Source organism: Neopelma chrysocephalum, unplaced genomic scaffold, assembly GCF_003984885.1.
Source record: "Neopelma chrysocephalum unplaced genomic scaffold, ASM398488v2 Primary Assembly neopelma1_117, whole genome shotgun sequence".
Lineage (NCBI taxonomy): Eukaryota > Metazoa > Chordata > Aves > Passeriformes > Pipridae > Neopelma > Neopelma chrysocephalum.
In genome coordinates, this window is record NW_020897779.1 from 264,116 (window position 1) to 290,123 (window position 26,008).

Consider the following 26,008-nt stretch of genomic DNA (forward strand, 5'->3'; position numbering starts at 1 on the left):
AGGGCTTCAATTACTCTGTTTAGGGCATGCAGCACTGGTTACTACCTTACCACTTATTGAGCATACACCACAGAGAGGACACGCATTTTTGGTTCATATATCTTCAGAAGAAAATAGAATAAATGGAGCAAACTATGCCAAAATAGCAAGACCCATGTGTGCACCAGTGCTAGTCCCTGGCCAATGGGCTAACATCTAAGCTGTGGGAAAAGAAGGAAACTGGAACAAGAACCATGCTTCCGTCTCAGCTGTTCCGGTGGCTGAGTCAATCAGGAACGAGGGCACAGGCCTTCTCCAAGGTGCCTTGGGAAGAATGAGGAGCACAGAAATTCCCAGCCACATGGGTCCTTGTGGCCTAAAATTGACTGCTGCATGCTGATAACAGCAGATAGCATGTTCCTTGACACTGGTCTGTCCCCAGGACTCACAGGCTCATCTCTGGCAGAGCTGGCCAGTGCTGGAGGGACACCTAGCCAGGCAAGGCCACTTGGAGGTGAAACAAGTCAGAGCTGAGGCAGAGGTTGGTAAAGTCAAAGCAGCAAGCAGTTAGGGAAGATTTCTGACCACCCTCAAGGACAGCAGATTAGAGTCCATTGTAGTGAAGAAATGTTTACCTTTAAAAGAAGTAATTTCGCATCTTCTGACCTAAGGGGCTTGGTTTTTGCAAGGTGTTCCACCAGCTTTCTTGATCTGGAACATATAAATAAAATATAAATAAGGTGCTTTAGGCAGCTGAGGTCAGTCACTTCTCACTTTTAATGAAAAAAGTCTATTTTCCCTGGAATATCCAGCTTTGCTCAAGGCTGGCAAATAGATGATAAACAGGAGGCCAAATTACCTTCACAATCAAGGGCTTCAGCCAGAGTCACGCACTATGTCTGATTCACCCTGCACTTCCCACTAATAGCTATGAGAATCTTGCAAACAGATCAAATGAGGAATATGGCTTCATGTGGCCAGAGCTGCCGAGAAAGCATCACAGTCTCCAGTTTGCACGACACAGTTCCCACATCTTGCCATATGGCACTTGCACTTCCATTTTTCTAGAAGTCCCAGCTCCTGAAGTCGTGTGATTACGTATCACTCTTATTTTCTTTGAACTTACATTTGGTTGCCAAGTAAATTGGAAAGCACCAAACTTCCAGGTTTCAAAAGCAGAAGGCAAATCCAGAGAACACGGTATTTATTACTTCTTAATTCTGAATTGGGGGGGGATTATTTTTTTCTCAACCTATCTTTTTTTCCAAGCTAGGACAGCTTTGGAATGGTGGTGAAAAGAGCTGGAGCATCAAGTGGAGAGTGCTAGTGCCTATTTGGTTGTAGTGCTGCCCCAGGGCTGGCACACTGCACTTCCATGGCCCCTTGCAGGGAGGCAGCAGAGTCACTAGGCTATTGCTTTCACTGGGAAACACATTTCAGTTGATCTTGCTTCTGCATTTTTAGTTCCTGTATTCTGCAGTTTTGTAACAGCAAAACAAAGCCCTGTTGGTGTCGTGGTTTTGGTGGGCAAAGATGCCAAGGGCCAGGCAGTTCAGCAGGGGACTTCATTTTTCAGTGACTCAGTGACTCCAGCTAGGAGCTGTTTTTTGCCTGAGAAGTGGGAGTGAGATGCTTGTATTAGCATGCACTGCTCTTGAGACAAATGACAGCTGCCAGAAGGCTTTTTTGTTTCTACCACTTTGAGAAGAGTAGGGAGACAGTTTGCACCTTGTACATCTCTTACAATAAGCTCAAGTGCTGAAGTCATTCTGTGCACGTACTGAATTTTTTTGTATATGTCTGGTGATCAGAAAGCAGTTTTCTCAAAAAGAAAAAATTCTGAAACAGAATTTGAAGAGAAGAGTGTGTGGCTTGTTTCGCAGACTAGATGTTTTCAAAATACATGCAACTCTCCCCATTTCCAAGCTCCCTAAGTTCACATCCAGTTCCTCCAACTACTTCTTTCAACCCCCATGCAGCAGGTGGTTTCCAGTGCAAAAACTCTTTTGTGTCTGCCACATTTAAGCAGTGCTCTGCAAAATTTGGCCAGTCACTGCTTCTTCCAGGAAAATTCTCTCCCAAGCTGTTAGATGCTATGCTTATGAATTAGTGCACTGGATTTATTGTTTAAACCTGCACAAAACACAGCATAGAGCAAGTATTCAGGTGAAAGCTCGGAAGCGCCACAAGCATGGTTTCTCCAGTTACCTCTGCAGGGTCTCAAAGCATTGGAGTGACAGCAAACCATAAGCTCTTGATTTTTCACAGGTGTGCCAAAACATTCCATTGAGTACTGCCTTCTCCCTGGGATACAATCTATACTGTCGGTTTTCCAGGGGAGAAGACACCTTTCACATCCAAACCCCCTGGCCAGCTGATGGACAACTGTCATGCAATCAGACCTCCCTGGGATCATCAGGACTCAGACCAGGTACTTGGAAACAGTTAAGGAGGCACTACCTGGAAAGCTCAAAAAGAAACATATGATGTCCAGCACATAAAATTGCCCTTCCTACTCACTACTGTGTCCCACTCCATTTGCTACGTTTCTAAATGCCCGATTTATCCTTCTAACAGCAAAGGCAGGTTTGAAGGTGTCAGTGACAGTGAGTGCTCAAATCACTGGAAACTATGTTTCTGAGCATCTTTTTTAGAAACACCACTCTCCAGGATTCTCCAGGTCTCTGCCAAGAACATGCATAGGAGAGCCAGAGAATGTTCAGTGAGCGCATGCTCAAGTCTGCTGCAGTGAGGAGCAAAGATAGATGAATGGCAAGCCAGAGGCGACAACCCATCTGCTTCTGCGGGACCTCTCTGGCATCTTCTGAGGGACTCAAGGAAAACCACGACCAGAGATAACTAGCCAGTGAGGACTTACTGGTTATCCTCCAGCATTATCTGAACCCAAAAGCTGGAGCAGAAACCAAAGCATTGCACTGAGTATATGTTCCAAACAGGGCCAAGAAAGGGCGGTAGGACAGCTGCTTGGAGGTGATCATGCTCTGGCTGAGCTGAAGACTAACCTTGCCCTGACCTCTTGTCTCTTTTACAGGGAACATAAAGCAGAAATTTTCCAAGCAAAGAAGTACTTGACGTTTTGTGTCCCCCACCTCTAAACTGTGCAGCAGCTCAGATGTCTTTTTTTCGCAAGGCATCTAGCAGAGAATTGGCCTGCACCATTCTGTCCTGTGCTCGAGATTCCACAGTCCACTAACCCCATTCTTTCCAGGGACAAATAGTCTTTCTGCTCTACATATGTAGACAATACCCAGAAACCTCCTCCAGCAACTGCAGAGAGATGCAGGCTGCTGTCAGAGAGAGCTGTGGGTGTGCATGAATGAGTGAGTGAATGAATGAATGAATGAACCATTCGCTAGTATTGGCATGAGAATCTCCATGATTTTGAGACAACTAATTAGTGGTTGTAAGCATGTTTGCAATGGTAGGTGTTCACTTCCATGACTGCAAAGAGAGACTGGGAAGTAAAGGTAGCTGGAGGAAACTGCTACCTCTCTCAGCACAGCCCAGTCTGCAACCATGTTGAAGTGTAGATGTGTCCACACTGTAACAAACTTGCTGTGTCAGGACATGAGGAGTCTTGTTGCATTTTTGCCTAGAGCATCAGAGAGACCACGGGAGCATTTGCTCAGCTTGCCCAGCAGATTTCACAGTCCATGCAGAGCTCTATTCTGTTACAGCTACTTCAGCAGGCTTGGCTGAGAAAAAGCAGTATGAACCATGGACACTGCAGTGAGGATCGGTCCTGTAACACAGTATCTCCTTTCAGCAATTGGAGTCACTGTCTCTCCTACTCACTCCCTGACTTCCACTCTTTTCTTTCAGAGCCTAACTCCACCTTTCTCTTGGAGACTGTAAAAAATGAAGGTCTGAATTTCCTGGAAAGGGATGTGTGAAGGACTGGGAAGTGGGGCACATCTTATCCCAGGCTCCCTGTTTCATATTCCTCCTAACCAGTCACTTTTCAAGCAGATGAAATCTGCTCTTATGTTCAGGTGGGATAATAATGCTTCACATTTTCTGTCCCAGTGCCACTAAGGCTGGGTGATACAAAGGATTCATTTGCATGGACTTAATGGGCATCACCACAAACACTGACAAACTCTTGTTTTCTTCAGCTCCCCTCAAATGGCACAAAAATCCCGCAGCTGAAGCAGCCTTACTGAGGATCTCAGCAGGAGGCACAGGGAGACAGGAACACTCACTGGAAGCTGCAGAGAGAGGTGAGCTGGGAGGAACTGAGAATGTGCCTGGCTCTTCAGAAAGCAGCTCACCAGTGGATCCCCATTAGCAAAGTTTACTCTTGGTGATCCAGAGAAGTTGGGTACTATATTCACTGAAAGAGCTGGAAGTAGGTCAGCAACATTACTGAGGGAAATGAGAAGCTTTAGGGAGAACTTCATGACTAAAATCTGAGTTCCACTGCTTACTGTTGCAGTGATTAGATTTCAGTATGCAGGGTGAAAAGCAACACCAGGGATTGTGTTTGCTGCAACCATGCCAATTTTTTTTCTGCTCACACTATCCTTTTGCCATGCCAGCTTGTGCAGCACCTTGCATCCTGCAGCCACTGCCAAAACCAAATGCCACTGATACACATCCACTGCTCTGCTCAATTCCTGATCAGAGCACAGCACTGTGCATGCTGTACACATTTAGCTGTGCTCATTTTATATCAATGGCCCTGCTGGGAGAATTGAGTACCATCAAAATACCCCACATGGACAGATGCAACCTTATCCCTCCTCTGAAGAGTTTTAAATCAAAAGAGGTGAGACAGAAAATCAGAGTTAGCTACTGGACACAAAACCATGGGCTTTTTCTAAACCAAATTCTTATATGGAAACGCCTTTCATTCCATACGTAAGCAATAAGCTCTTAAAGTAAGTCCAAAACTAAATAATATCAATAACATCTGCGACATTAAGTAGCTGGTTTGTTGGTTGGTCAGTTCATCACAAAGTGTTTTACAAAGGAGTTTTGCGACATTGTCCATATCTTACATCTCATCTTGAAAAGAGAAATTTAGTTTTCCATCTCTGCTAAAGGACATGGTGATGCAAAAATCTTTATAAGTTTTTTTTTGAAAGTAAGGAAGAAAAGCACAGATAAAATCCAAAGATAAAATTCTGCGTTTCTGTCTCACCAGTGGTGACAAAAATCACAGGCACAGCTAACAAGATAAGAGGGAAAAGGTCAGAGGGTGCAGGAGCTAAAATAATGTCTTGATTTTCCACAGTTCTTGTTGCACCTGAGGATCTGGGCATAGAGGGCTAGTCAAGGTCACTGAGTACTTGCAACGACCAGTGTGTGAGTTAGTAGCTCTGGTCCTATTTTAAGTTCCTAAAGTCAGAGAGTTTTGCCTGGAGGGTGGGACAATGGGTTCATCTGCTCCTTGCTGGAGCCAGCGAAGGGTGGAGGAGTCATTCAGGCATGGTGAAAGGGGAATTGCCCACAGGAAGGACACTTGGGCCAGCCTGAGGTGCAGCAAGTCTTTCTCTGCCAGGTTGCTGCCTTCCTGCAGGACCTCCCCAATGCTGATAACCCTTCTGTGGGGACAGGAGGGTCTGTGGGTTTAAGGCTGACTAAACTGCCAGATGTGAGAGCAGTTCCCAGGAATGTCCTAGCTGACCCACATGCTCCTTGCCTATCACCCCCTGTCCCCCCCTGTCCTCTGCAAACACCTCAACTCTGAGGATGTGATAGGGAAGTGAGTCCCAACCCAGGTCCCCTGGCCTCCTGCCTCCCCACAGGGGCCATGGGCAACATTGTGGGGCACGGGGACAGGCACAGCAAGGCACTCCTTGCACACACACGCACGTGTTTCTCTTCTCGCCATCTCTCCCAGGGCTCGCTCCTTCCTGCAGAGTGCAAATGGGTTCGGGATTGCCCTGGCAGGCTGCAGGGCAGCCGGGGGGATGCGACGAGCCACGGCGAGCAGGACCTGACCGGTCAGGGTGGGCTGGGCTGGGGTCAGGCAGGTCATGGATGGGAACTGTCCCGGTCAGGAGGGGCAGGGCTGGGGGCAGGCAGGGCAGGGCTGGGGAAATGCCCCAAGCAGGGAGAGCAGGGAGGGCAGGGCTGCTAGGGGTGGGTCCGCAGCCAGCCCTGCCTTTCAAAGTCCCTCGATCCGAGGAGGAAATCGGGAAACATTTCCAGCAGCAGGGGGACGAGGAGGAGGGCTGAAGCTGCTACCGCGGAGGAGGGAGGTCTTTCCCTGCCCGCGCATCGCGGCGGAGGGATGCGGAGGGAGGGGAGGCTGCCTGCGGGGCGGGCCGGCTGAGCGCATCCCCGGGGCGCTGCGCGCGTGTGTGTGTGAGTGTGTGTGTGCGCGCGCGCTCCCTCCATCCATCCCTCCATCCCTCCCTCCCTTCCTTCCTCCCTTCTCCCTCCCTCCCTCCCTCCCTCTCTCCCTCCCGCCCGCCGCCGCGCCTCAGCCGCGCACCGGGGCTCCGCCGCCCGCCCCGCCGCGATGCCCCGCCGCTGCTGATCCGGCCCCGGCGACGCCCGCTCCTGCCCCTCGCCAGGTAGGACCGAGACCGACCGGCCCTCGCCCCGGCCCTGCCCAGCGCGGCGGGTCCCCGGCGCCTGGACACCGCTTTCTACACCGGCGTCGGAGTGCCGGGGGAGGCTGGGGGGGGCCGGGAGAGGGACCCGGAGCCGTGTGGGAGCCGATGGGGAGGCGGGGGTAGGATGCTCACACATCCACACACACCAGAGAACGTATTTTACAACCCAGCCACGGCACCTTTAGGCAGGCGATGGGGCTCGCCCCCCTCCCCCGCCGGCCAATCGCGACATGTCGCGACGGGAGGCGCGGCTGCGGCGCGGTGTTGCCTCCCCCCTACCCCAAGAGCCGGGCGTTGCTGGGCAGGTGGGGTCGGGCAAGGGGCCGGAGCAAATCGCCTTCCCCGGGGGGCTTAGGGGCGCATCCCCCCGTGCGCGGCGGGGTGCGGTGCCTCCGCCTGGCCGGGGCTGTGCGTGCCTCCAGGCAGGGCTGCTTTTCCTGCCTTGAAGCGGTTCCTGAGGTGAGTGGTCGGAGGCACCTGCAGCCACGCTGAAATTTCCTTTTTCATCTCGAGCATCATGTGTTATTAAGGGCTGGCATTAAGCAGCGCTCATCACGTAGGCTTTGTCTAGGTGAAAGCATGGCTGGGGCTCTTCCGTCATCTTGAGTTTAATTCTTTATTCGCAGCCTTGTTGCTTCCCTCCCCACCGAGCCATGCAAAACAACTCCACACTCTGCTCTGTCTCCAAGGCGAAAGCAAACTGCCAAAATGTTGCAGAAATGCAGCAAGCGCTAGGGAGAATCGGAGTCTGAAAATGAAAGCTTTAGTAAAACCACAAGGTCACAGGCATGTGGGTGCAAGTGTGTGATTTCAGGGGACCTCTTTGCTTGCGCTTTGCAGGAAGATGTTCCTCCAGTCCCAGATGTTGGAAATTTGCGAGTCAGGCAATGGAAATGAAGGCTGAGAGAGGCTGGGATTCTTTGAGTGCTCTCCTGACACTTGCCTAGGTATTCATGTGCTTTTTGTCACCACCACAAAGAGAAGAGATGCACTTTTATTTAGAAAAGGGAAGCTGGGACACTTGCATGTTGATGTGATGGTGGCATCCAGGAAAAAAAGAGCTGTTCTATATGGCTTTGGCTGGGGAAGTGGATATCACCAAAGAAAGGCATTTGTGGTCCCTTGGGAGCACCTATGAAATGTTTCTTTCTCCCCTTTCCTTCCGAATGATTCTTCAATAGCAGCTTTGCCCCTTGTTCAACACAGACATTTAGTCCAAATAGGGAAATAATCTAGCATTTTTAGAGCCATAAACTGCCAGCCAAGCCATGAACCCCCCCCCACCAACTCCCCAGGAAAGATGATGCATTTTCTGACTCCTCTTACACCCCACCAGCTCTGTTTCTCAGGAGACGTAAACAACTCCTAAGTCAGCGTTGGGAAGCCACGTTGGCCAAAGCTTCCTCTGTACCAGGGTTTACATTCAAGATACCTGAGGGGGTTGGACATACTCTTTATGTCAAGCATCTCTGAATGCCAACACCAAGTAGCACAGTTTTAAGGTGATGAAACTTTGCTTTCTTCTCTCTCCCTCCACTTTCACTAAGGTTTTTGTGATCTATTGGCTGAGACTTAAACAGGCTACACCTAGTTTTCTCTCCTGGTACTGCTGTACATGACATGGCACAAGCTTTGGCTTATGTCCTTGCTCTCAGGAGTCTCTACATCACCTTAAATGATGTTGTGTAGGTACAGCCATTTCTCTGCCTTTTGTAGTGTCCAGATCTGCTCAGGGCTTTCAGAGTTGCAATTTTCTGGCATTGCATCTTAGGACAGAATTTGGTTTTCTGCTGTGGTTTTGAGGGGATACTGTCCTGATGGCTTACCAGGGTAAACCTGTTGTTCTCCAGCATCCCAAAGAAACTTAGAACCTGGAATAAAGCCCAGTGACCCCCAAGACACAAGCATCACTGGACAGCCAACCAACAGGTTGGTCATAGACAACGCATGTCTATGGCTCTCCTTGCGACTGGTACAGGGAACAACCTGGAACCTTGTTCAAGCTCAACGTGCCGTAATCTGCATGTGTTCCCAGCTCACGGACACTGGTGCCCACATCTGTGCAAATCCGGGCTCCACCTGGGTCTGCTGCAGGGTGCTGTGCTGTTGAGACTCTGGCATCCAGTATGGGCTGAGCCCACTGACCAGTCTTTCCCTTGCATTGGACATAAATGGTATCTCTCCAGCTATTTTCAGGAAGCTTGTAGGAACTTGGCTTTTTCTGCTATCTCTATCCCTCTGGTGATTTTAGCTGAAATTGGAAAGAGGGGGGAGCGATGTGAACAGACAGACAGACGTGGAAACTGTGATTTCATATGCCCGGCTTCCTAAGGAAACCTGGCTACAAATAGAAGTGAGATTTGGTGCTGCAAAGAGCTCCTGGGGAGACAGAGAAGGAGGGGGAATCTGAGGAGAAGGGAGAGGTGGTTAACCTTGTGTTTGAGGTAGGTAACGAAGGCCTGGCACACACCTGGGCTTAGATTCCCTTTCCTGAGATCTGGGGGTCTAAAAGCTGGGTGTCTGCTCGGCACTAGCATTCAGCTCCCTCTAGAGTCAGCCGTGCCAGAGCTGTGCTTATGGACGGTGACTCTGCTGGGAGGTGCTACCACCCTTCCCCAGCCAGGGCCAGTCACAAAGCTGGTGGATGAAGCATGCCAGGGTGAGCCTTTGCCTGGACTAACCTGCCCAGCTTCTGTCTAGTACCATGTCCGAATCACAGGTCAACACATTCCCGTGGACGTCTCCCAGCTCTTCATCCCTGGAGGGTCACAGGGAGCTGGGGCTGGGGATTTGTCTCTGCTCCCTTGAAGCTTTCTGTTCCTGCAGAGCCCTTGAAGCTTTCTGTTCCTGCAGAGCCTAGGAGAGCATCCTGCTGCACAGAGGACCCACACACAGCTACAAACCCAATGCAAAAATAGTCACAGAGGTAGGAACAGACAGGCATAGAAGAAAGCAACAGGCCTGTTAATTCCTCCCTTCTGGTCCCTTTGGGGCACCTCTGGGCAGATACTTCCTTCCCAGGCTACCCAAGAGCCTCAGGCTTATTAGCAGTGTTTTATTCTCCCAGCACTCTCAGGAGATGCTCTTCCCATTTTACATAGGGAGACATGGAGCACAGGGAGATAAAGGGCTGCCCTGGGATCGCACAGGGAGTCTGTTGGCAAGGCAGCCTTAAAGCTGGCTTGTGGAGACCAGGGAGACTGCACTGTGCTTAAATCAGCAAGGGAGATCCACGGGCAGAGAGGAAGGCATTCACAACTGAGGAGGGATCATAGGGAAGAGCCTGATGCTACTTGATAAAGAAGAGACCAAAGGCAGGTGGTGGGGATAGAGAAATGGTCTGGAGACAGCAGCAAGTAGGAAGGGAGATGTTTAAAAAAACAAACAAACAAACAAACAACCCCACAACCCTAGAGAAATGTAGTATATTTCTCCCTTGCTTCTTATTTTCTGGCATATTCATTGCTGAGATCTTGAGTCGCAGGGGAAAGGGGCAATTTGACACTTGGTCTCTATGAGTGAAAAGCAAGACTGTAATCTCCCTGACAAACACTTCCAAGCTCATTCTCTGCAAGCTGCCCCCAAATTCATCCAATGTGGTTGAAATTTTATGTCCTGGATGTTTTGTTTTCTCTGTTTATCTGTTTATTTTGGAAAGTTGCTGGGGACATTGTGGGAGGAGATTGGATGCTTCATTGAAGAGATAGGATACTTGGAAAATCAGTTGCAGACTGATAATTATTCTTACTTTTTAATGTCCTTTACAGAAAACAGGGTGGCCTGATGTATATTTTACTTCATCGGATCCATGGAGGGCTTGTGCCTCTGACTATATTTGGAAAGGTTTTGATGTTTTTTGTACTGATGCAATCAGGATGCTGATGGCCTGGAAATCATTTTCCTGATGTGGAGATCTGGAGGGTCATGGGCAGGGGATGCCAACAGGCTGTGCCTGTTTTGGAGTGGCAGAGCTGGGTGGAAGGGAGCAGGAGCCAGGCAGAGCTGGAGCAGGGAAGTGAGCCAAGGGTTTTCCAAGCTGCATTTAAAGTGCCGTCACGCTGTGCAGCCCTGAGTGGCAACAGAGTATTTGGACTTAGCAGCTTTCCTCCTCCATGGGCCTGGATGTACAGCCAGTGTGTGGGGGGGTCTTTTTCCTGCCTTGATAGCTAAATCTCACAGCTGTCAGGAGCTAAGTTTTACCGAAGCTGTGCCATGGGGTCATCATCAAGATCAGTAGTGAAGCCAGCAGAGCCTGTGGCTGCCTTGACAGATCTCCAAGCACCCCATACCTCCTTGCAGGACTGTTGGCATCCGTTTTGTGTCCCTTGGCTGTAGGAAGCTGGACCTGGGCTCTTGCCTAATTTGCCGATTGATGATCAGAGACCACACAATGTATTTGGTGGGGTTTTTCTTTCCTACAGTCATGTCTTTTCCCAGTACAGGCTTTGCCCAAGCTGCCTGCTTTAAAGCAGGCTGATACTTTCAGTGAGGCAGAGTGTACAGGCTTCAGCAGGGCCAGGAAGGGTCAGCAGGAGAGGAGAGGTTTACTAGCCCTCCGGAGATGGGGCAGTGGGTGTAAGTCCCATGTGTGGAGGCAAGGTGTGCAGTGCTTTCTCCTGGGAATTCTCGTTATTGCTTGCAGTAGACTCTTTAAGTGCTGATCTGCTGCAAGAGAAGCTGGGAAAGGGGTTCTGCGACTTGGAGATGTCAGGTCTGGCCGTGGGGTAGGAGCATAGGGCATGGCAGGGAGGGGGACACTTGTTGGCCAGGAGAGCCTGCCTTTTTGGGGCTTGATGTCTTTTCCCCATGGACAGTGGCAGGAAAATGAGCAGCTAACTTGCTTTGATGCTCTCTTTCTCTAGCTTGCAGGCTGGCTGTGCCTTGCAGTAACTACTAGCTGCTTCTTCGTCAGTTTTTGGCCTCTCTGGCTGAAGGGAGACTGTCTTTCTCCTGCCCCAGCAAAGGGTAGTTTGAGCTGCCTTCTCTGTCTCTCTGCAGCAGTGCACTCTCACTAGGAAAAGGTCTTCTCTGTCCCTGACTATGGGATGTGGAAGGGCTGTCTGGGAGTCCCCGTGGTGTTGCAACATGCTCCTGGTTGCGTTCCCACATCATGCTGAAAAGCAGCCACTCTCATGTGAACAGCAAACTTTCTACTGGCCCCCAGCAAGCGACCAGGCACCCTGTGGGGAGAGGGTGCTGCTCAAACCTTCTGTACACCAGTGACACAGCTGTGAGGACACCTTCTTCCATACAAGCTGCCAGTAAATCCACAGTAGTGATGTTTATTATGAAGCTGATGTCACAGTGGGGTAGGCACCGTTGGGTAGCATCGGCAGTGGCTGTAATGGTGCGAACACTGCTGTGTTACAGCTGCTCTGTACAGGTTTTCTATTGAATGGTGGGAAAAAATTTCCCCATGGAAAGTCTCTCAGTCTCTCTTTGTGTGGCCACTTGTGAGCCTAGACCATTTTCTTCCTTGCCCAATCCTTCTGTAATAAAGTGTCTGGATTAGCAGTGTTTTTTCAGTACTCTTAAAAATAACGGTGCTTCCAGTGTGTTGCAGATGGTTATAGACCTGTGTGTGATACAAAGGTGTAGGAAAATAACAGGAAGGGTCTTACGGTGGATATTTTATGGCTGAAATGCCCCAATGGAGATGAGACTTTTGGGGGGCTGCAGCAAAGCAAAAGCTGCGCTTTGTTTAAATGCAGAGCAGCTTTCAGGCTCACTTTGCATGCAGCGACAAGCCGGCCTGAAGGAGCAAAGCTGTCAGAGCAGAGTCTAAAAGGCCATTTCCTCCCTATCTGGCAGCTCCTGAGCTGGGGGCCAGGAGCATGAGCTGGCAACACGAACTCTCTCCTGCCAATTTGTAAAACCTAGAGTTCCCATGTCGTGCAGGGAGGCAAGTATCTCTGCAACCCTCCTAGCCCTGCTGTAAGCCACAACTGCTCTCCTGGTGTTTCACAACACCAAGGTTGGAATAAAGGCTGGACCAACGTCCCTTGGCCAGGAGCTACATCTAAACTGAGCTTGCCATGCAGCCTCTCATGAGTTTTTCTCCCTGACTTTGCAAAGCGGCCTGCTGGCACCCCTGGGGAGCTTGTTTCAAAAGGGAAGGGGCTCAGCTGCAACTTCAGGAGAACCCAGGTTGGGCTCTGTCTCTCCTGGCTGGCTCTAGCTTTCCCTTAAAGCTCTCCAGCAGCCCCAAGACAGTTCCACTCCTGCAGTGGTAAAAAGGGCTCTTGGTGCTGTCCCTGAGCATCAGGTAGTGCTTATGGGCAGGGCTGTGCTGGCCCAGGATGGTAGTTTGGGATTTTTCACCACACATGTATGGCCAGCAACTGAGCTCCAGAGCAGCCTGTGTTTCTGCTCAGTGCTGCCATGATCCATCTGATCCCAGAGGCTTTGGGGTAGTGCCTCCAAGGCCACGAGCACCACTGCAGGCAGGGTTTGCCAGGGCTGCCAGCATCAGCATCCGCACTTGCTTTTATTGTTGATGGCCAGGATAGGAAATGCAATTGAGACACCTTAATGAAAAGCTAACAAAGTTGGGTTTGGAGGAAGGGCTGTTCTTCTAGTAGCCTTGCTCCTCATTGTAGAATAATGTAAATGATTTGTCTGGGAATATTCCTACAGCAGTGTGCTGACCATGGGCTGAGACCCTAGGCAAATGCAGAGTAAGAGGGTCTCTGGGGACCAAGCTGTTTATTTTGGATTGTACAAATAAAGAAATTATGATGATTTAATAGCAGCTGCTTCTCAAAGATAGTTTGAGTGTCAGGCTCTGGTTGCATGTGTGTAACTAGCATGTTGTGGACAAGAATTTTCTAGCCCTCCCTAATTCCTGAGCCTCACTGTGAATTGGTTTAAGTAGGAAAGCTGGTGATGGTATGTCAATCTTGTTTGATGACCACACCACAAAATGCTGGAGAAAGTAGAACAGAAAGCTGGGGGACGCTACTACTGCTCAAAGAAGGCACATTGATATGGCTGATGGGTTTCTCTTCCAAAGCTCCAGCCATTTCTTATCCCTCTGAGATCTCCAAAAAAGTTCCACATTTTTTACCTTCTGCCATCTGAGGGAAAAGTATTGTTTGTAAGTGACATGCTGGTTGGAAATGCCAGAAAGATGGACTGCTCAGATGCAAACCTCTAGGTCTTTTTTCCTCCTGTTTAACATAATATGGGACTTGATTTAAAAACACCAATCAAATAGAAAAAAACAAACCCCAAACCAACTTGTATTAGAATGTTTAAAAGGGAAGAACATGGCAAATAAAGTTCAAATGACTTATTAATTTGATTTCATGCATGTCTTTTTTTCTGGATGAGACTTCCAGTGCCCAAATCCTTTTGAGATTGTAGACTTGGTCCAAAGTGTGATGGGACTCTCCTATGACCTAAATCAGTGACCCAAAGCATAATATTTTTTCTAGAACCATCTGTTTTCTCTTCTTGCCAAGGGGATTTCACAATGCCTGATTGCTCTGAATAATTGTACATGTGCAGGGATATGACTTGCCACAGGGAGAAAAATTAACTGAACAAGGGCAGGTGGATGTTCTTGAGTTTTTTGAAGAAACTACTACCCTTTAGAAGGAGAGGGTGAAGAACCATGCAGCTGAGTAATATCTTATGCCTACAATGAATTTTTTTAAGCCTACATATTTAAAAAGGAAACAAAACTACACTTACGAGCTATCTGGGAAAAACAGAGTAGGTACCAAGTCAGCCTGTGTTTTGACAGCCCCTTTATCAAATGTCTCTGTGATTTGGTTTGGAGCAGCGTGAAACACAGGAGTACAGATGTTGGGTGACTAATTCATGCTTCAGCTAAACTTCAGTGACCATGAATGCACATCTGTTTCAACTTGGTATCTGCTGAATGGCCTGCAACAAGGTACTCTTCTTTACAAACATCGTGTTTTCATTTTTTTTACTTCGAGTTTATAAGCAGTGGCTACAGTTTGCATTTGGGAAAGTGGAAGGCACCCAGGGACTATGATCAGGGGTGCAATGCTCAGGGCTTCTGAATCCAGCAGTAAGAACTTTTTTTGTAGCATTAGCAGGATTTCCAACACAAACAACTTTCTTTTAAATCTATCTTCCTACAAGAGATTTGCTTTTTCTTGTTCATCTTATCTGTTCTTATCACCCAGCTCTCTGACTTGCTCATTTCCTCCACTATGTATCTTTTTCTTTTCTTAATTACAAAACTGGGGAGCGGGGGTTGGAGGCAGACCAACAGTTCCTGGTGAGAAAATGTCATTTATATAAAACTGCCTTGATAAATTCTCAGTATTATTCTTCCAGACCAATAATCCTACTACAGCATCCATAAATAAAAGCAAACAGAGGAGAGGGCTTTGATCCATCATTACAATGTCTCTTTTGGAGTAACATGGGTGCAGGATGCTACCCATTGCTTCCTCCAATCAGGTGTTCACTTGTGCACAGCCTTGTCTCTGCATAATATGCCCCTGCCCTAACAAGGAGGGGCAAATTGTCATGGGGGAGAAGGAGATGGGTGGTGGTTACCAGGTGCTTTTCTTCAAGAAGGTGTTGGTGTGTTCCTGTTTAGGAGGGTAAATGCTTCTCCTCAGGAATGCCTGCCTGTACTATTGCAGTCAGCAATGCAGCATGTGTACCCTGTTCTGTGGCTGGAGAGGCAGCCTGTGTCCCAGCTGTGCTGTGAAACAAGACCTCTTTCAGAAGGAAGAGGGAAGGTATTCTTAGCCATCCCATTTGGGTCCCGATCACTATGACTGGGCCCGGATGACAGCTGGGATGCTGTCACTGGGTGCCACCTTTAGTGTGAATGGGTTGGTCTGTGTCTCCCAGTGCATGCAGCTGTGAACCGTCAGACCTGGTGTGTTTTTGCTGGAGACCAGGCAGATGGCAAATGGTAGGGTGAGACCTGCCAGGCGCTTCGAAGACTGTACTTGAGGAGGCATTGACTGGGTCTCTCGCTTGTGTCCCATCTCTGATATGGGCCTGGAAATGAGATCTTTCTCTTAGAAGTTTAAACCTTTCATGGCTGAACATTTTTTTTTTCCTTTCAGGGGTGTAAGTTTTTTATGAGCAAAACCAGTTCAGCTTTTTGTATTTCCCAGCAAAGGATATCGATGTACTCATTTTCCTCTCTTCATAGAAACATTTTAAGCACTATGTGATTAAATTAACTTGGATGGGAGAAGCATAGTATAGCAAAGGCTCTCCTTGAGGAGAAAATATAGCTTTAATAACTAGGGATCTGGCTTTTATTGGCTAGTAAAATTGAGAATGTAACACTGAGCATGCTCGGGTTTTTGCACTAAGCATCTCTTTGTACTTAAAGGCATCTGTTCTGTCGGTTTATGCACTGTTAACTAACTGCAAACCTCTTTAACAGCTCCTCTACATTGCTGGAAAATCCTGAGGCAGGACAAGGGCAAGTACAGCTGTCATGCCTGATGACTGATGTTGTAAATGGAGTGAGAAAGGCCCTTGAAGGGGAAGCCGTCAAAGCTGACCTAGTGGGAAAAGAGCACAGGGACATGTTTCCTCTCGAAGCATGCCAAGAGAGCCAGGCTTCGATGCATATGGGGCTCTTTCCAGTTTTGGGAAGGTGCAAAGTGATGCGCTGTGGAAGGAATGGCTCCAAAATCATTAATTACAGACTTCCCTTCTGGTGCACCTTATGACCAAGTTACTGTTAAGAATAAGGTTTTGCCAGGGCTTGAGAGCACACTTTGTGCAGATTTCTGATGTGGAGTAGATGTTTAGGAGGACTGTGAGCAAGAAAAGGCTGTGAAATACATAGATTACAGTGATTTAAAATGGCAAGTATAAAATATTTTTTAAACATGATGAGGGTATAGTAGATTCTCTGCCCTCTCCTGCTCTTACCCTGAATTCCAGTGAGAGAATGCACTGTAATTTTGAAATGGGAAACACTTCTGCCAGCTGTGAAGCAGAATGATGGGCTTTAATTAGATGAGGAACAAGAAAATGCAGTTGAACAAATAGGCTTTCAGCAAAGAGAAAGAAACATCATAGTAGCTAAAGGGGGTAGGTGCTATTCCAATGGTAGCATCTGAATCCACCCTTGTTCGGGTGACTGAACTAGATAACTTCTACATGAAAAACATCAGTAATCATAACACAATTGGCTCATTCAATGGGTCTTCTTGAGTAACAGGATAACTTGATTATATGTTTGGGAAAAATGGGAAATAAAGACACTGGAGAGGAAAATCTGTTATCTCTGGTTGGCCTCACTTAATGCATCTTTTCTTTTGTCTCTGAAGGTTGAGGATGTTTGGGATCTGTTCGGAGGAAGTGGCCATGTCGCGAGTAACTCACCCACCCACCTTCCCAGTGAGCTTTCAGATCCTGAGCCTTGTGCTGGTGTTGCTCTTCCATACAGATGGCATACATGCAGAGAGCCCCAGTGAACTGCCAGGGAATGACACTGAGGAGTGTGCTGGCTCATACATCTGCAAAAAGGGTGTGATTTTACCAATATGGGAACCGCAAGACCCCTCATTTGGTGACAAAATCGCTCGGGCAACGGTGTATTTTGTAGCGATGGTGTACATGTTCCTGGGAGTGTCTATCATAGCTGACCGCTTCATGTCCTCCATCGAAGTCATTACATCCCAAGAGCGAGAAATAACCATCAAGAAGCCCAATGGTGAAACCAGCAAAACCACTGTGAGGATCTGGAACGAGACCGTTTCCAATCTCACACTGATGGCCTTGGGCTCGTCCGCCCCCGAGATCCTCCTCTCTGTCATCGAAGTGTGCGGCCACGGCTTCACAGCGGGGGACCTGGGGCCAAGCACGATTGTGGGAAGTGCTGCCTTTAACATGTTTGTCATCATTGCGATATGTGTGTACGTGGTTCCAGATGGAGAGATAAGGAAGATCAAGCACTTGCGAGTGTTTTTTGTCACGGCGGCCTGGAGCATCTTTGCCTACACTTGGCTTTACATTATTTTATCTGTGTCTTCACCTGGGATTGTGGAGGTTTGGGAAGGCTTGCTCACCTTCTTCTTCTTCCCCATCTGTGTGGTGTTTGCCTGGATAGCTGACAGGAGGCTTTTGTTTTACAAGTACGTCTACAAGAAATACCGAGCTGGCAAGCAGAGAGGTATGATCATAGAGCACGAGGGTGACCGGCCCTCCTCCAAAGCTGATATCGAGATGGACGGAAAGGTTGCTAATTCTCACGTGGAGAACTTTTTGGATGGGACACTGGTGTTGGAAGTGGATGAGAAAGACCAGGATGATGAGGAAGCCAGAAGGGAAATGGCTCGGATCCTGAAGGAGCTGAAACAAAAGCACCCAGACAAGGAAATTGAACAGCTTATAGAGTTGGCCAACTACCAGGTCCTGAGCCAGCAACAGAAGAGCAGGGCCTTTTACCGCATCCAGGCCACTCGGCTCATGACTGGAGCTGGCAACATCTTGAAGAGACATGCTGCAGACCAGGCCCGCAAAGCCGTCAGCATGCACGAGGTCAACAGTGAGGTGACGGAAAATGATCCCATCAGCAAGCTCTATTTTGAGCAGGGTACCTACCAGTGTTTGGAGAACTGTGGCACTGTGGCCCTGACCATCATTCGCCGGGGAGGCGACTTGACCAACACTGTGTACGTTGACTTCCGGACAGAGGACGGGACGGCTAATGCCGGCTCCGACTATGAGTTCACTGAAGGGACAGTGGTCTTCAAGCCTGGAGAGACCCAGAAGGAAATCCGTGTTGGCATAATCGATGATGACATATTTGAGGAGGATGAGAACTTCCTGGTACATCTCAGCAACGTCCGTGTGAGCACTGAGCCCTCGGATGAGGGCGTTCATGAGGCCAGTCGTGTCTCAACACTTGCCTGCTTGGGATCACCATCTACTGCCACTGTCACCATTTTTGACGATGACCACGCAGGTATCTTCACCTTTGAGGAGCCAGTAACTCACATCAGTGAAAGTGTAGGAACCATGGAAGTGAAAGTGTTGCGAACCTCTGGTGCACGAGGAAATGTTATTGTGCCCTACAAAACCATTGAAGGCTCAGCCAAAGGTGGAGGAGAGGACTTCGAAGACACCTGTGGGGAGCTGGAGTTCCAAAACGATGAGATAGTGTAAGTGAAGGTTTTACTTATTCCTTACAGTCTCTGTGTGTCCTGAAATAAAATGCACTTGGCTCCCAGAGCTGCACTAGAGGTGTTTGGGTGCCAGCATATTGCAGTAAACCATGTATGGCCATATGTGCTTTGGGGAACCTGAAATGCTGCGTTCCTGCCTTGCTAACAGGCCGGAGAGTGCCTAGTCATGGGCACTCCAGCATTCAGGGAGGTGGGACTGATGTGGGAGATCAACCTCCTGCACCATACCCATGTGCTGAGCAGAGCTCTATAGCCTCAGCTCTGCAGTGGAGCAGAGAACAAAACCAAGATGCCTGTGACCATCCAGTCACAAGGACCTGTCTTGCGAAGGGCTTAAACTGAACATATGAACTGTGGTACCTACTTCCTCTTTCCTGTTGAGGGTCATGTCATCCGGGACTGGGCCACAGTCTGTTCTACTGCTCAGGGCTTTGTTGAAGGTCACTTCACCTCCTCCTCTTCTCAAGGCTGTAGGCCTGGGTCATTGTCCAATACGTGTCTTGAAAAATTGTTGTCATGTAGGGAAGTCACATGGTTAGGATGCAACTGCAACCATATCTGGCTGCTTGCAAGTGAAAAAGAGGCTGAAAGCTGTTGGAGGCTACTCCAGTGTTGCTCTGTGGATGGTGGAAAAATTAGTAGTGCTGTAGCCTTATTACATTATGTGGAGAATATAAACTAGCTCAATAAATCATAGTAGAAAACGTCTATCCTTGGGTATGTCATGAACGCATTTCCTTGCCCAGCTGGTGTTCTGGGAGGAGCAGGCGTTGGGAGTTCTGTTATTCCAGCCTCAGGCTGTTCCTACAGTGAAGTCTGTGTTTGCAGATCAGTCCCTGCCAACAGGGACTTATCTCTGTAGCACAAAACCACTGCATAGAACTTAAAGCAGTCACTGATAAAGGGCACTGCTGTGTTGGAGAAGAGCTAACTGTTGGCTTGACTGTTATGTATTATACTACTGGTCTCTTGGGAGCCGAGATGGACCCGTGACGAGTGCCAAGAGTGGTCTTTGTGTTCTGTCTGTTACCTGTATCTGCTGCGTGTGCAGAGGGAGAGTGAAACTTCATGAAACTTCTTTAAGTAAGAGGGAGAAAAAAGGATTTATACCAGTTGTCATTTTGACTTCCCAGGAAAAACTGAGCAAGAAGTTCAGAGCTCCAGCAATCTGGAGGCCAGAACATGCATGTTGCTCACACAAGGGTCAAGAGCACATGGTTCCTGGTTCCTGAATGATAACTGTAGTAAGAGGAATGCAGTTATTTGATTGTATTTTTTCCCATTTTGGGAGAAGCAGGGAGTTGTCTGCAGAGATGCAATGAACTAGGCTATAAGGATATCTCCCAAAGGCTCTTTAGTTTTTATCCAGGTCACTCAGCACTAGCAAAACTGGGCTACTAGTAGTTAGATTTTGACATTTGTTCTCAGTTCCCATGGGATGTGACATGTTTACACGTCAGGCCAAACACACAGGCTCTGCAACTGTGCTCAGAGGGGCTGTGACTCCCCCTTATCTTGTATCCACCACTTTGGTTAGGATCTCTGTGCTGTCCTTCATCCAAGACCCGTGTCTGTGCTGTCTTGGTGCTCAGTCTGTGATGTGGGGTTCTGCAGTGGGATGGTGATGCCTTCTCCCTGGCACTGCTGTGCCTACTGCCTCTGGTGGTGGCCTTCCCTCCACTACACTATCCACTGCTGACTTTTGCCAACAGGGCAGTAACCAAGGGTGTGCTGGAAATGAGCTGACCACATCCTGTTGGGTCTGCTGCCTGGCCTCCTGGGGTGTGCTGGTGTGCCCTCACCAGGCCAGCAATCCTCCTCCTTCCTCTGTTTACTGGCTGTCAGAATGTGCACTGCAGGCACAAAACAGGGGGAAACAGCTTTCTTAGAAACTTCAGTGTGTTTTTTTCTGTGCAGATGCCATCATATCTCTAATGCCTTTGAACTATCTCTCCCTGTAATCACAGGGAGGAATGATACATAGGAAGCACCATTTTAAGAGTTCACAGTGTGGTGCAGATGCTTGGGGAACGGTGCATAAGGAGGTGGTGACTACAGGGCCAGATATTGACTAAAGGGCTTTCTGCATTCAGGTGGGAGAAGACATGCGCAGAATTAAACTCATTGTACACATTCCAATCTGTATCTGAAAGGCAGTAGATATTAGTCTAAAACTTAGGTGCTACAGTCCATGTTCAGGTGTTGGATGGTACAATCTGACTTGCAGAAGATTTCCTGCAGGCCCATGTTTGCCTGGGCACAAATTTAGGGCAGCCCTGCAGCACAGAGGCTGAGTGGTCCTGACACTGAGCTGCTGCTTACAGGCATCCTCCCTTGGAAGAATTTGCTCCAATGGTAATAAAGCAGATATGCTAGCACAATATGTGGATTATAGAGCTACAGCCTGTTTACTCTGTCATTGCTTGATAGTGCTGTGCTTTAGCTAAATCACAGTTACGTAGAATGGTGCAATTCCCTAGCACATTGGATTCAACAGAGTTCTAAAATTTCAGGTTTTCCCATGCTCTGGTGGCCAAGAGATGTCTTTGCTGCCCTTTCTAAAGGTCTTTAGTGCCTCTTCAGCTCTGCCATTCAGGTCTGTATCAATCAGCTCGGTAAAATTGAGTAAGATGTGTTTTTCTGGGGCACTAATAACAAAGGTACAGGGAGACACGAAGATGAAAGAAAAGCATTCACAAGCCTCTGTTATTAGAAGGCTGGCTTGCTGGTAAGTCCCAGTAAAATTAGAAAGCACTGGAAGGACCCTGATCTTCTGGAGACCTTCCTCTGGTTCCAAAAAAGCCTAATTACGTAATTTGTTGTTTGTTTGCAGTGTCCAGAGAGACTTTCCCATTTGGCAGTCTGTTGATGTCCCCCTTCCCAGAGTACACAAAATAGCTGTTTAACTGCTGAAGCCATGCTACTTCATTCGTTTAAACAAACATCTCATTCTGATGCTACCAAAAAAGATGTGTAATGGAGAAGATGCTGGTTCTCCTGTGGAACATTTTATCCCAGCTATGCCTCTTGGAGTGATGCTTTTCTGCTCCTTGTTCCTGAAACACAGCTTGTGTGTTCAGTGAATGCATATTACCAAGTGAAAGAAACAGCATTTAAATGTGTTTTGCGAAGGGGTTACCTGTGTTTTCATGACAAATTGTTCCAAGCTGTGTGGGAAAGCTTGAGATGTTTGACTGGGGTTCAGCAAGGTCAGTCTCTGTGGTGCTGCACTGGTCCCTGGGGCTCTGAGACATTGCTGTAGGACAAGGTACTATGATTTAAAGTGTAAGAGAGAGCCTTCTCTCTGGGACCATTCTCAACAAGGTGACTCCAGCCTTGTCTTGTGTCTCCATTGACGATTAAAGCTTTCCTGATGAGAACATGGAGATGTGTAGTTGTAGGCTCTTCCTGTCCACTTGCCTACTACAGCCATTGTGATCATAGAAGAGGTCCCTGGTTCATCTAGCCAGGCTATTTTTATCTCCTGAATGAATGCTAAATAATTCAAAAGAAGTCCAGTTTCCTATATTAGAGAAGGAAGCACTCCTCTCAGCTGATATCCCATCAGTTCTTCTCCTTTCTGTCTTGGAGCATCAGGAGGGGTACCTCTTCCAGAGGTGACTGTAAAGCTTTATGAAAACAGCGTGTTCTTTCGTATTCAAAAAATTGTAATGTTTTTAGAGGTAACATTTAGAGATAACTAGAGATTATTACAATCTGCATTCCAGATGTCTGCACACGCACCCTAAAAGAAAAGTTTTTACTGCATTAATGTCAGTGAGGAAGATGGCACATACAGTTACGTGGGCAACCAATCAAACTCTTATTTCACCAATGCAGTCACACCTATAAATGCTTGGAAAATCTTATGTCAAATTATCTCACGGTTCATAGTATATAGTTTAGCTGTTTTTATAAGAGATGTCTGCTGCAGGTTTAGGAAGTGACAGAGATGCCCACTGAATCTGACTTGCCCAAGTCAGCTTTGGTATTTCTCTGGAAGCATAAATCTAGGAGCTGAATGCTAACAGAGACAAAAACACCAGCTAAATCCTCTGATTTTTTTAGGGGAAGTGTCCCCAGAAATCACAAAGGCTCCTCCCAAGAGCCCTTTAAAAACATCAGTGTCAGTAAATATAGATTGTGGCAGGAGGGGAACCAAGTGGTACTGCTTTTTTAAGTACTCCTTTTCTTTTCCAAAAGAAGTTGGGTGAGGTATTTCTAAAGAAACAGCAAAAGCAATATCCTGACTCAGCCCTGGGACCCCTCTATGTCAGTTTTGCACCTGTGGCCTGCAGCTTCAGAGAAAAAAAATAAAACTTTCAGCATGGGCAGCCTTGCAGTAGGATGCAGTTGAAGAGCAGGGTGTCTTCTGCTGTGGCAGAGACACAGCTGTAAACCAGGCTGAAGGGGAAGCAAACAAACATTCCCCTTTGCAGGTTTCATAGTTGGGCACATTCTCTTGCTCTCTGTGGTCCCACTTTGTTTGGCTGGACCAATGTGCATCCCCTCACTCAACAGCCCCAACTTGCATAGGGTTAATGTCTGGCAGCACAGTGTGAGATATCAAAAGAGACCAAACAAAGATTAAACTCTTATTTGGCCTGCTTCCAGGGCCCAGCTTGGGGTTTAGAGAGCATTTTCCCCTCACCACTGGAAGTCTTGCCTGGCCCAGTGGGATTTGCAGGCAGTACAAATATGGCCACCTGGATCTAGAGCTTGAATCCTTGGCAGGAGCACCCAGTGCTCCTGGTCCACCCAGTAGAAGGCCAGCTTATGGAAGGTGGCCCTGGCTGTGGCCCACAGCAGGGGTCTGAGTAGATGTGTTGCTCCATGCTGGGGCATGGCATGGGGGCCTGTTTCCCTTTCCAGGGGAGTTTTGAGGAGGAAAAGTTCACTGGGTCTGAAATGAATTGTTGCTTTGGTTCCTGAAGGCCAAAAGCTGGTTGTCCCCTCTTAAGAGGGGAAGATGCAGCTATAACAGGGCTGTCTTTTCTTTTTCTCCTCTTCATTCAAACAAAGTTTAGTCTTTCCTGAACATGGCTTAATATCTCCCAGCCATGGGCATATCTCTTAAACTGTGTGGACAATCCTGCGCATTTCTGTTAGGAGGCATCAAGGAAATGAGGTGTGAATGCATGTTGTTAACAGACCTTCCCTCTGTGCTGTGCCCAAGACAGGTCTCAAGCCTGTGAAGAACGTACTTGCAGCTGTGTCTCCAAGCATCTCATGGCTTGATCTGGTCCTCTGCTCCCCGGAGCAAAAGCCAGTGGGTCTGCTTCTGTCGCATGTCACGATGGTGTTGTAGGAAAAGTCCTGCCTGTAGCGTGCTGGGGGAGGGTGAGCATGGGGTGCTGCAGACTGTGCTGTTTGCCCAAATAAGTCAGGAAATCTAGGAACTTGATTTGGTGATGTCTCCTGTGGAGGGGCTTAGGCAGCAAAGTTGTGTCATTGGATGAAGCAAGTTGTGCCAGTACATCACTGGGGGTGAATGAGGCGGGGGAGAAGGGTGAGGACAAGAGTGGTTAGCTCTCGCTGAACAACTGACACAGTTTTTGTCCTTGAAAAACCAATGTTTCCTTATTTGTAATGAACTGTTGTTGGCAATTTACTGCTGCCAGCTGCATCTCTGCGGTTGATTAAGGGAGCTTGGATCTTAAATATGTAATAACTCCCTGAAAGCCATTGAGAGGTAGTTATTAGCTTCATCAGGGCCTGTGTACACATCCGCTGTGCTCCTTTATGAAAAGGCTACCTATTAAATGCATTGTAGTAATTTCTAAAACGCAGGATCTAGGCTTGTTTTAAAAATTAAAACAACCCTAGCAAAGCCTGTTGGCATGGGAAAGTTATCTTGGAGCGAAGCACTGCTGCACTGCTCCTTGCTGGGGAGAAAAGAATGGGGGATAGGAGAAGGCCTGTCCCCCTTTGCAGACCCTTCTTTCCCTTGCGTGTGCTTGAGCACTGCTGGCAGCACTATTGGCACCAGCAGCGATATTCAGGTTTTGTCAACAGAGCTGTCATCCGCCCCTCTCCCTCCTCTGCACATGGGATCCATTGCTGTGGCAAAACCTTGAACAGGGAGAGGTAATTCATTAGTACACGGGATCCTGATGCAAGTGCAGCTCAAGTTGTGCATCTGGCTTGGGAATAGACTTCTTTCCTCTGTCAGTTTGCCCTCAGGTTTGAACTCAGTGGATGGCACTCGGTATTCTTGCAGCAGCAGGGCTGAATTTGTGGGCTTAAAACGAGAGTGACAGAACAAAAAGCAGACAGCTGACCACAGACAGCATCCAAGCGTCTGTGCAGATGGGCAGAGAAGCATCTGCTGTTATCCAAAGCCAAACAGAGAGGAGAAGCTGGACCTGCCAGACAAGTGACTGAGTCAGAAGCAGACCCTCCTCAGAGGGAGAGGCTGAGCCCAGAGGCATCATCCCACATGCTGCAGGCGGATAGAGCACGATCAGGCAGCTCTCTGCTGACAGGGGGTTGTGATGTTGCTCTGCCCTTGTCAGGCAGGCCTACCAGAGGCGATGCACAGTCTTCCATGCCTGGATCTGGCTTGTATATGTCTTTACTGGCATTGCTCACACCAGGGACAAAATCATGTGTTCACTAGCAAGGACACACACATCACTGCCATGCAAGGGAAAAGTCACCTATCCCATGCCTTCTCTCTGCTCCTTCCCCTTTCTCCAGCACCATAGGATAACAGTTTTAGCTTAACCTTCACAGTCTGGTCTTGCCGAACCACCTGTGTTTTGTCAGTACTCTCAGATGAGGAGCTTTGGTTAACAGTCTTTGACAGCCACAGTGTTTGCAATGCTGGGTACGCGGCCTCGCTGTGCTGGTACTACTGGGTATGTTCTCTTTTTTGCAGTCTTGGGCATGGCTGGAGTTAAGGTCAGCCCTCTCCAAGTCATAAATGCCATTTAGCCTGAGGACATCTTGGGAGATATCAAAAACTCTACTAATAAAGTTTCTGACAATGACATTGGAGGCTTTGTGCTGGTTTCCAAGAATGGCAATGCTAGATCCTGGGTGACAACAAATAATAACGGCATTCTCCGTTTTAAAAATATCTTAGTGTAAGAGAGAAAATATTCCCACTGCTGTGTAAGTGAGAGGGTAACCAGCATGGGCCTCCTCCATCCAGTCCCTATATGGTTCCATTTCCATAATGTCTGGACTCCTTCCTACACAATCAAAGTAACAATAAAATATGTCTGGCAATGGGAAAACAAAGCAACAACAAAGAATGGGGTATGGCTGGATCCCTGTGAATTGGGTGCT

General features: G+C 48.1%; 1 protein-coding gene across 5 annotated transcripts in view; it reads left to right on the forward strand.

Annotated features, from left to right (window-relative positions):
• Positions 1–2,314: 2,314 nt before the first annotated feature.
• The window catches only part of SLC8A1 (solute carrier family 8 member A1), a 128,703-nt gene continuing 105,009 nt past the window's right edge, over positions 2,315–26,008 (forward strand). For 3 of the 5 annotated variants that reach the window (XM_027696946.1, XM_027696940.1, XM_027696941.1), the window contains exons 1-2: positions 14,391–14,466; positions 16,856–18,691. In XM_027696946.1, the coding sequence (XP_027552747.1) occupies positions 14,420–14,466; positions 16,856–18,691 (1,883 nt within the window). In that variant the 5' untranslated portion in view covers positions 14,391–14,419. Of the gene's footprint in view, positions 2,411–4,115; positions 4,221–6,468; positions 6,525–14,390; positions 14,467–16,855; positions 18,692–26,008 lie in introns of those variants that run through there. The other 2 variants (XM_027696943.1, XM_027696942.1) reach the window with 2 other exon arrangements.